The sequence below is a fragment of the Passer montanus genome, unplaced genomic scaffold (assembly GCF_014805655.1).
Source record: "Passer montanus isolate IOZ18808 unplaced genomic scaffold, ASM1480565v1 scaffold10, whole genome shotgun sequence".
NCBI classification, from domain to species: Eukaryota; Metazoa; Chordata; class Aves; order Passeriformes; family Passeridae; genus Passer; species Passer montanus.
Window position 1 is genome coordinate 27686259 of NW_024356505.1, and position 10487 is coordinate 27696745.

The 10487-nt window shown below is 39.3% G+C and overlaps 1 protein-coding gene across 2 annotated transcripts in view; it reads left to right on the forward strand.

Moving 5' to 3' along the window:
* Positions 1 to 10228, forward strand: part of GPR158 (G protein-coupled receptor 158) — a 190023-nt gene extending 179795 nt beyond the window's left edge. The window contains exons 9-12 of one of the 2 annotated variants that reach the window (XM_039712117.1): positions 1602 to 1707; positions 3667 to 3813; positions 4565 to 5387; positions 5514 to 10228. In XM_039712117.1, coding sequence (XP_039568051.1) covers positions 1602 to 1707; positions 3667 to 3813; positions 4565 to 5387; positions 5514 to 6013 — 1576 coding nt within the window. In that variant the 3' untranslated portion in view covers positions 6014 to 10228. Of the gene's footprint in view, positions 1 to 1601; positions 1708 to 3666; positions 3814 to 4564 lie in introns of both variants that reach the window. The other variant, XM_039712108.1, reaches the window with a different exon arrangement.
* The last annotated feature ends 259 nt before the right edge of the window (positions 10229 to 10487 follow it).

A 10487-nucleotide genomic window follows, 5' to 3' on the forward strand; every position in this document is an offset into this window, starting at 1 on the left:
CCACATGCTGCCTGAGGTTTGTTCATCAATTGCACATGCACACATGCACACATGCACCATGCAGAGAGTGGTATCATGCATAAGGATTTAACAGAAGATGGGAGATACGTCAGGTACAGAGCTCAGTGACAACTTGCTTACATGTCACTAGCCATTTCCACCCCCACCTTCTTTCCATGCTTGTTTTTCCCTCACCTACCTTATTCTCTATCTGTCCCAGTCCTTGTCTTCCAAATAAACAATCCACCCTCTTTATTCTTTTCCTATTGGTCACAGTTTTCCTACACATGTACTCAAATTTGGAATTTGTGATGCCATTATCTAGGTAATCACTATCTTATCTGCTGTTGCTGATACGGTTACATCAGTGCCACTGACCTTGCAAGTTCTGCTCCCTCTGAGGTCCTTCAATTACCTGTGAAGTTTAGCCATCTCTCAAATGACTCCCTATTAACCACCTGTGAAATCTTGCCATCCCTTACAGCACTGTCTGTAACTTCTATTCACTTTTTGCTCTGTTATTTGTTACATCCATCAGTTTCTCATGTCATCTTCATCAGTGCAATTGTGTTCAGTTTACTAAATCTCAGGCCTGAGCCTCCTCATGTTCCCTCACACCCCAAAGCAACAGGAACTCTCTAGGAATTAATTAATTGGGATATTTTGTTGTGTTCATAAAATGTTGCATTTACAAAGTATTAAACAAGTAATTATGACTGTATTATAACAGCATGTAAGCCAGTGTTTCATGCCAGACTATTTCTGTTAACAAAAGCTTCTTCAAAATGTGCATCTGTGAACTTGGATAAGTTGCAAATGTCATTTCTATCTGAATGATTTTTGTTAACCTGGAAATTGCAAGCCTGCAGTACATCCGCTCATCCGTTGCACTGCTTACTGCTCCTGGCTTTGGGAGCTCACTAAAGCAGACAAGCCAAGCATGCCTCAGCTTTAACTGCACTGCTTCTCCTACCACTCCTTTAGAAAGCTCAGCAAGGAACTGTTTTCTTTGACAAGTTCAGCCACTCATTTCCAAGCATTCACAGGCTCTTGGATCCCACAGCAGTGAGCTGGGCGGTCCTGCTGTAAAGATCATTTCTCTGCTGCCTGCTAAAATGCATTTCAGTTCAGTTCTTCCTTGGATGGCTTATCAGCTGTACTCAATAGCTGTGATCTGTGGACATCCTGTGTTTATAAAGTGCACTGCAATTCATCATAGTACATGTGTTAACCTAAAACCATCCCTTCAGCTCCTTGATGTATGTAAGCTGCCATAACTCAGGCCAAAGAAACTGTGACAATATACACAAACCAAAAAGACAGCTCAATAGAGTGAGAAATATGGAATAAGCAGTATAATTTAAGGTCTGTTGTTTCTTTCTATATTTTGGTTTCTTGATTGGTTGTTTTCAGAGTTGTTTTGAAATTTTAGTATATAGGGAAAGTGTGTGGATGTAATTTTTAGTCTGTATGAAAGCAGTACAGAACAAAACCAATTGTGTTTGGCCATTCAGTGAAAAAAAACCTAAGGAATACTAATGATATTAAATCTAATGCACTGGAGAAATGCAGTGAATTGCAACCCTGTATTCTATTTTCAGATTCATTCTTTCTTCAAGACTTCAGTCTGACTGGATGCTGATGCTGTTTTTTGCACACACACATTTGACTGTGACAGTCACTGTTGGGCTACTTCTGATCCCTAAGGTATTTGAGTCTGCTGTCTCTTTTCTTTTGCCAAGTCTGAGGAAGAGAAATGTTGTCATGCAGAAGCATTTCTGGGTAAATCTAGCAGCAACTGATAGAAAAGGGGGATGTAAAATTTGGCTGTTTTACCTTGAAAGCTGTATTATTTCTATTTTTTAAAAATATACATTTTCAAAGTTTCTTTATTTCAGCTTTCAAAATTCCAGGAGTTTAAAGTACTTAAAATGTTGATATGACTAATTCAAGAAGGAAAGAATCCTGCCTAATTGTGCTTTTTTTTAAGGTATTTGTATGGCCATGCTGCTGCTAGAGTTAGCTGAGAGCAGACACAATTTTGGCAAGGGCATAGAACCACTGGACTCTTGGTATGGCCATGTCTGCTGAGAGCAGACACAATTTTGGCAAGGGCATAGAACCACTGGACTCTTGTAGGCTGGACTAGTCATGAGATGGGGAGGTAGGGATTTAAACCAGGCAGTTACAGGCTGAAAAAAGAGAACCCTTTGCAAGTCAGAGCCTGGGACAGACATGCTGCACTGGGAGGAGACGTGGCCATGGCAGGGAGCCAGGAGCAGTGCTGGGAGCCAAGAGAGGTGTGTGGGGGCACAGGGAGATGGTGATGGCAGGAGCCAGGGAAGGGCAGAGAAAGCCCCCAGAAGCTCCAGGGGAAGGAGATCTGCAAGTGGCTCCTCCTGGCCCTAGCAACAGTCCCCAGGAATGGAGTGGAACTTCCTTCTGAGGACAGTACCCCAGCAGAAGGAATGACTTTCTAATGGGTTTTGAAATGACTGATCATATTAATCAAAAGCTCAAGAGTCACAATAGCAGTAAAGGTGAAACCTATATATGAAGAAAGAGCATTAAGCAGTTCAGGTTGATAGAATTTTCAGGTTAATGAAGCTGCTATTCCTGCCTTTTTCCTGTGTGTCAGAACAGGGTATGCTGATGGCTGTCAAATATATGTACACTGAACAGTCATGACAAGGGACCCATTGATGCAGCCTTAATACTGCATAACCTTGTTTTATTTTAAATTACTTTTCTGGTCTTTAGTAATAATCTTATATTTTCTATTTTATATTTATGTACTTTATTACGTATCTTCAGAGATATTATACATCTTCAGAGATGTCTTTTTAAACTAGCCTAGAAAATTTGTTGACCTTTCTGAAGCTGAATCATAACTATGGATCAGTATTTTGATTTTTAGCTTATTATCTGTGTTTCACTGCACAGACTTTTCTTCCAACACACCAAAGAATTCAGAGAATTAAGATTCACAAGGTTGAGTTCTATTCATAAAGTCCTGAAGACAGATGCCTGTGTGGACAATAGTAAATTCAGATGAGTGAATCAATATGAACAAAACAATAATGACAACCTCATTCCAACTCCTAATTCAAGGATCTGGTGAAACATAGAAGAAAAATTTATCTACTTTTTCCTTAGTTTCTTTTGTTGTTGTTGTTGTATTAGTTTCTTTCGTTGTTGTTGTTGGCTTTTTTCCCCTACCTTACGTCTTCCTTTTCAGGGTTAGGATCTAAAAGAGAATTGCTTTCTGCAGGATTATTAAGATGTGTATTGTATAAAATAGTGTTTTACTGTTTTAGCAGCCTTATTGGAACTGTCTGAAAGTCTATTTTCATGCCAGCTTAATTGAAATGCCATTTAAAGAGGTTCAAACAGATGTCAAAATAAGTAGGGATTTTTTTTTTTCCTTATGCAAATTTCTAAAATTTATCATGTTAAGCCATCATTAATAAGAGTTCCTTCCATACAATACTGTGACTTTATAGGACACTACTTAAGCAAATGAAACTTAAGTAATGTTTTGAATTTGAGAATCACACAAATCTTTAGAAGGGTCATTGTACCATAAAACTCTTGTAAGCTCTTACATGTTGAAGTAAACTTTTGCACTCATGGCAACATTTTTTTTTTTGTGCAAACTTATTGCAGTTTTCACATTCAAGCAATAACCCAAGAGATGATATAGCTACAGAAGCTTATGAAGATGAGCTTGATATGGGTCGGTCTGGATCCTATCTGAACAGCAGTATCAACTCAGCATGGAGTGAACATAGTTTGGATCCTGAAGATATTCGGGTACATAGAACTCATTTAAATAGCATTTGTTTTCAAGAACACTTTTTCCTAGAAGAAAACTCCAACTTGCATGCATTTGTTTCTCTTTGCAGATATTAGATGAAAAATGCCAGCTTAGATCTTTTATGATTGTGGTATCAGGTCATGTAAACTCTCATGTAGTATTTGCTAGTGTGAAGAGATGCTGCACCACTAGCTGTAGTAAAAGTCATAGTGGTGGCTAAGTAAGAGGAATCATCCTCAGCAAGAGCTGTTACTCAGTTTACATAGATTCTTTGAATTATTTTGAAGTGCAAACAGCTTTTGGTTTCAGTTTAATTAGTCATTTGTATGTAACATATACATAAGCATACATAACTATAAAGATAAACATTAAAAACTTGATTAATGGAGAAAATTACTTTATTCTTATTTTACATTATTGAAGTCCTTATGTTATCAGAACAAAAACAGCTATAGAGTTCAGCAGGAAAGCATGCACTACAGCATTGTGAAATCTGAAACAGCATAAATGAGTATGAAGTGTGCATGCTGTGGAAAGTGACATGTTTGTGCACAAGAGTTGAACTTTTTTTAAGTGGAAAAAAATGGGATTCAAGTTGATGGAAAAATTGCATATTCAAGAATTAGAAAAGACAGTGACATAAGTTTAATGCCTGTTTTAGAGCAATAGGTCTTGCATTTGTCAGTCTGCTTGTTTGACTGTAGTCACTGTGTGAATACTAGTTTTGCCATTCACTTTGCTTTGCAGGATGAGTTGAAGAAACTATATGCTCAGCTTGAAATCTATAAAAGGAAAAAGATGATTGCTAATAATCCACATCTCCAGAAAAAAAGGTGCTCTAAAAAGGGCTTGGGGCGCTCGATAATGCGGCGTATTACAGAAATCCCTGAGACAGTCACCAGGCAGTGCTCCAGGGATGAGAAGGACCTGATGGAGCACAGTGCTGTGAAGAACTTGGCCACACTGAAGAAAAACCCACCGGATTCCACGAGTTCTGCAAAGCCAAAAGAAGATACTTCGAAAAACAGAGTGTTTTCCTTAAAAAAGTCCCACAGCACTTACGATCATGTTAGGGATCAAACAGAAGAACCAAATGGCTTAACTACAGAAAGTGCAGAAGTTATAGCTTCTGAGAAAACACTTCTGGACTCCTTGAATGGTAACAAATTAACCAAAAATGCTCCTGAAAAGGTTGACGCTGTCTCTACTGAATCGGTCCCTTTGGTGTGCAAATCAGTAAGTGCGCATAATTTAAGTGCCGATAAGAAGCCTCTGCATCCAAGAACATCTGTGTTACAAAAATCCCTCAGTGTTATTGCTAGTGCCAAGGAAAAGACTCTGGGACTCACGGGTAAAACGCAAAGTCTAGAAGAAAGCACTAAATCTCATAAATCTCAGCAGAAGGGTAAGGAGGCCAGCAAAAAGCACTCAGCCTCCGATAAAGGGGAACATAAGGATTCCCACCGGAAAAACTCTACCCAGTCTGAGGAAACAAAGAAAACCCATAAATCTGGAATTATTAAACAGCAAAGGGTTGGTCAAACACCTGCAAATCCAGACACAGGCCCAGGTAAGTCTCTGCACAAGGACAATTTCAACATAGGAGAAGTTTGTCCTTGGGAGATCTATGACCAAGTTCCTGGTCCTGTGCCTTTTGACTCTAAAGCTCAAAAACATGTGTCTATTGCTTCCTCAGAGCCAGAGAAAAACCACCCTTCCCAGCCAAAGGGGAAGACTCATCATAAGCTGAAGACACCTGAGGGGCACCAACAGTCAAATCAAAAGAGCTCAGAGAAGGCAGAAGCAGCCACTCAGGAGACACAAGAGCAGCAGATCTTTGAAAATGAGAAAAATCAGTCAAATTCCCAGGTCTCTCCTGGGCTGAAGTGTGAGAATGTTAATAGGCATACACCTAACACCCGTGCTGGAGAGCGGGAGGAGCTGCCCCAGAAAACAGCAGAAAAGGAAAACCTCAATAAATTGGCTGAACAGAAAAAAATTGCCTCTTCTGAGGGAAATGTGCTTTCATCTAACTCCCATAAGCCAAGTAGTTACGTTCAGCAACCTTTAGCATCTCGAGCTGAAGTCTGCCCTTGGGAGTATGATACAGCAGATTTACCAAATGCAGAAAGAAGTGTAGCTTTATTGAACACCTCTGCTATAAGTGCAAATAAAACAGCAGCACCTCGAAAATAAGAGGCTTTTGGACTGAGGAGAGTAGCAACATTGAGAAGACAACAGGAAAGACAGAGGGAGGACTTAGGCTAAAAGGATCTGAAAATTCCTAAGGAGCATCACTTAAATCAAGGGAATCAGCACTACAAATATGTAGGAGTTAAGCAAAGTAAATTATCGTTATTGTTGTTATTATTTATATGTTGAGTGCCAACAATGTGATTAGCAGTGCCCAGAATATGGTCCCTGCTCCAAGGATTTTACTGTGTCAATGAAAGAAATCTGCCTTTGTGAAATCAATTTTCTTTTAAAAGAAAAAATAATAAGATGATAACAAACGCACAGTGTAGATCTTAACCAAATTATTTCTGGATGATGTAACTGGCTGTAAATTGCCCTTGGGACTTTAAAGATCCAGCAGAAGTGGAACACAGAAAATGTCCTGATGACAAAAAGGGGTACCAACGAGCAGCTTATTAAAGTGACGACTTTTCACTTTACATATTTAATCTAAATAGCACTGATAACTCAATGCATCCCAAGAATATTTTGTAAAATTATTACTTTCATTTTCTTATTACTGTGTGTTTAAGTACATTGTTGTGTCTCATATTAAAGCATTCCAGATTGTATAATTTTTTGCAAATAACTTTGATATTATGTGACACAACAACATATTTATGCAATCTGCAGATACTGTCTTCTAATTCCAAGTTAAAATACCTGCTGTAGACCTTTTTGTTTATATATAGAATTGCAGTAATCTTTCACTGGCTATGTAAGTCATAATTCATATTGGGAAATTCTTCTGGGCTTTGGAGATTTTTTTTTCTTTCCTGTAATTTATATAGTGGTTTTTTTGTTTGTTTGTTTACTCTCTGTTATTTATATTTATAGTTTGATACTGTATTATTCAGGGGTTTTATATGCAGTAAGTTATGCACTTCCCTATTAATGCTCATAGACTTTGTTAATGGTGGAAATTCAGTTGTCTTAGCTGGTAGGACAACTAATCTGGGTTTTTTGTTACTAATTGGAAAATATCATCTCAGAGACGAGAAATCTTACTTTAAACACGATGGTGATGATCTTGTTCAGTATTTCATACTGAACCTATCCTGTTAAATAAGACAAGCAAGAATGACAATGAATATACCCCAGAAATGATCACATGTTTTACTAATACCAGACAGCTCTGGAAGATATTTTATTTATGGAACAACCCTGTACTGTTTACCCCTGTTGGCAAACCTCAAAAAATTGGCTCTTGGAGTGAGAACTCCAAAATATTACTCTTGCCCCATACATGCAAATGTAAGCGATACTGGGAATGAAAATGATGGCATCTCTCTCCAAGTGTCCAAAATGCTTTGACTTTTTTTACATTTATATGTACATTTACAGTAAAAGTTGGTGTTTGATACAGTGCTACTTTTCAGCAATAGCTACAGTCCTCATCGTGCATATGAGCTTAATTCATAGGTGGCCCATTCACAACAATGAGGCTTAGTGACAGTTCACCATCAGGGCCTGAGGACATGCTGAACTCTTCTGAGGAGTATCAGCAGTAATTAAACAGCCCCAGCCATCTCAATGCAGTACCAGTAAAGTGCTGTTCACAGGAATTGGCTGTACGTAGTGTACTCCAAAACAAAGACAGCTCAGTCCTAAAGAACTTGTGCAATTTGAGAGAAGTGATGGGATTTGGTGGAAGAACATGAAATGTGGATGATTGAATAGAATGTGTTGTTTAATATATATAATATATATAAAAATAGATATTTATATATGTTTAATATATATATATAAATGTCATATCTAATACACACATGCACATACACGTATGTAGTATAAACTGATTTTTGTGGCATCATAGAAAAAGTGGCTTAAGAAAAAATGCAATGAGCAGAGGGATTTAGACAACCTGGGCATGAGGATTTTTCTATCCTTTAAAAAGGAGAGGATTCTATGGGCATGTCTAGACTGACAGATCAAGATGGATCTGATTTTCCTACTGCCGCTGCTAAGCCCAAACCTGACATGTGCCAACACCTGAGCCAGCTCAGGTGACTCAGGTCTTGGTGCTGTCTAAACACGTTACCTCACTTATAAATTCTGCTCATTAGCTCCAGATTAAGTGACTGAACAGCCCCAGCCAACCTGGTTATCCAGGATAGTGCTCAGTTCCACCATGGGGATGTGCTGGCTTAGGTCTTTACTACCCTGGGCTTGTCTGACTCTCCCATCCCTCTTTTTGTAGGGCATAATTATGGTCTAGGAGATCTGACTGGGACCCTTCAACCCAGAATCCCTGTTCTACCCATGAAAGGGAGTCAGGCATATGAGTCTGGGTGCTTTGGACATCAGTGCACCCACTTTGTACACACAGCACCACTGGCATCCTATGTGCAGCCCAAATCCAGCTCTGTCCTTGGTGTGGAAAAGAGTTGAGATTAGAGCTGGTGTGCTCAGATTCTTCCTTCCCAGTCCCAGACACTCGTGGGATTTGTCTGTAACTTGTCATGTCAGCTTCAGTGGGACTTGATCAGCTTTTCTGGAAAATAACCCTGAATTTCCAGGAGAAGTCTTTCCTAGGAACAGAGCTTTTTGGGAGGCCTCCAGGAGCACACTGACCCTGTGTGCAGAGAAACACACAATTTTAAATACACCTGCTGAAATGGTGACAATCTTACACCTCTCCTGTCCTTGAAGGGAAGTTCTGCAGCCTCAGCAGTGGTTTTGGGGACTGGGACGGGGGCACAGCTTATGGCAGGCTGCCCTGGCTCCTTTAGGGGGGCCTGACTGTGAGGTTAGAAGTGGACATCCACAGAGGGATCATGGAAGGAGATCTTTGTACGTACTCACTGCCTCTTGGAGACAGATGGTTGCAAGGAACAGGCACCAGCCCTCGTGCCCTTGCTCATCTGGCCCTCCATCCTTTACCTCGGAGCTGAGCAAGGCCACACTGCCCTGCAGGAGCCGTGTAGGGTGCCTTGTGCACCGAGGACGGGGGGCTCCACATCGGCAAAGTGTCCCCCCAGTACCACTGCCCCTTGTGTTCCTGGCAGGATCGAGCCCTTCGTGCATGACTGTGTCTGTGCCACCGCTGTATATCTGTACTTGCTTGGTTTCCTTTCCCTTTCTTTCTGTTTGGAAAGATAACTTCATTAGAAACACAGAAACAAAGCCCACTCCTTGGCTGGTGTAAAACAGCCCAGCTGCACAGAAAGCAAAAAGCAAAGGCTGGTTAACCAGGGAAGGCATTGGCTTGTATATTCTCATTTGGTTTAGATTTCTTTCGTCCTGACCCTTTCCCTCACTTCTTAAAAACTGTCTGTTGTGGTTCTTTAGGCTCATTTTAGTCCCGTCTCCTGACACAATTGGAAAACTTTCCTTTAGAAAACAAAAAAAGCTTTCCCCGGTTTATTAAGCAACTGCTCTTTGGGCTACAGATTCAATTGGGACTTAAATTATTTCACATTTAAGAAATGAGGGGCCAAACTTCACTCAACTATCCTATTTCACTATGATGCTGCTAGAAGCATTGCTTAATGAAGACATACTAAGTTAGACATAAATAATGGTTTGTATTTCATAGATTTTTGTCCACCAGCATATATTGACTAGATTGCTTAGATGTCTTTTTCTGGAATTTCATTGTCATTGTTTAGCAAAGAGAAGTGCAACTCTAGAGTAAAGATGTTATAAAGATATTCTCTAGCAGATCTGTTAAGAGAAAAGACAATAAACATGAAGGTCACAAACATTTGCTAGGTTGTCCTTCTAACTGCATGTGCAAGCTGCATTTCTCCTTCATTTCTAAGTCATGGTTTATAAGTAATTAGATTTATACCAATCTTATTAGACTTGTATAATTTATGCAAGATTATGCGCTTTAAAATATAAATCAGTACACACTTATCATCAGCTTTGGTGGCATCATAGACCTGAAACCAGACAAGACATTTATATTTGCTCTCCTTAGGCTTTTGCATGCATATGACAACAGGCAGGCCTGAGCAAACACTGCCTTTGACTTTTAAAATTTTAGCTACTCCAAGTTGTAGAGTATATAAAGCTGTAAGTCTCTTCACTTTATAATGTGGTTCTTATGACAATGTTATCTGGCAACCAACAGCATCCACCATGAAATACTTGATAGATTTATGTTGTAATGTGTTGCAGCATGTAAATAATGTAACTTCTCTGCAATAAAGCACATTTATATTAAATCTGTTCGCAGACTTTTGTGTTGTGATTTTCTGAAGTTGATCCAAACTGAATGGGTTTGCCATCAAACTGGTAAAGTAACTAACTTTACAGCTTCTATGATCAAATCATACCATTATCATTTTCTGGATTTTTCCTTATATTTTCATCGGAGCAGATATGTACTATGTTCAGGATTTCATGTTAGGGAAAGAGCTCTGTTTTCTCAGTGGTTGCAATTTTCAGGTCAAAATTGTAGAGTCCATTCTATGTTCTTTTGAATTTA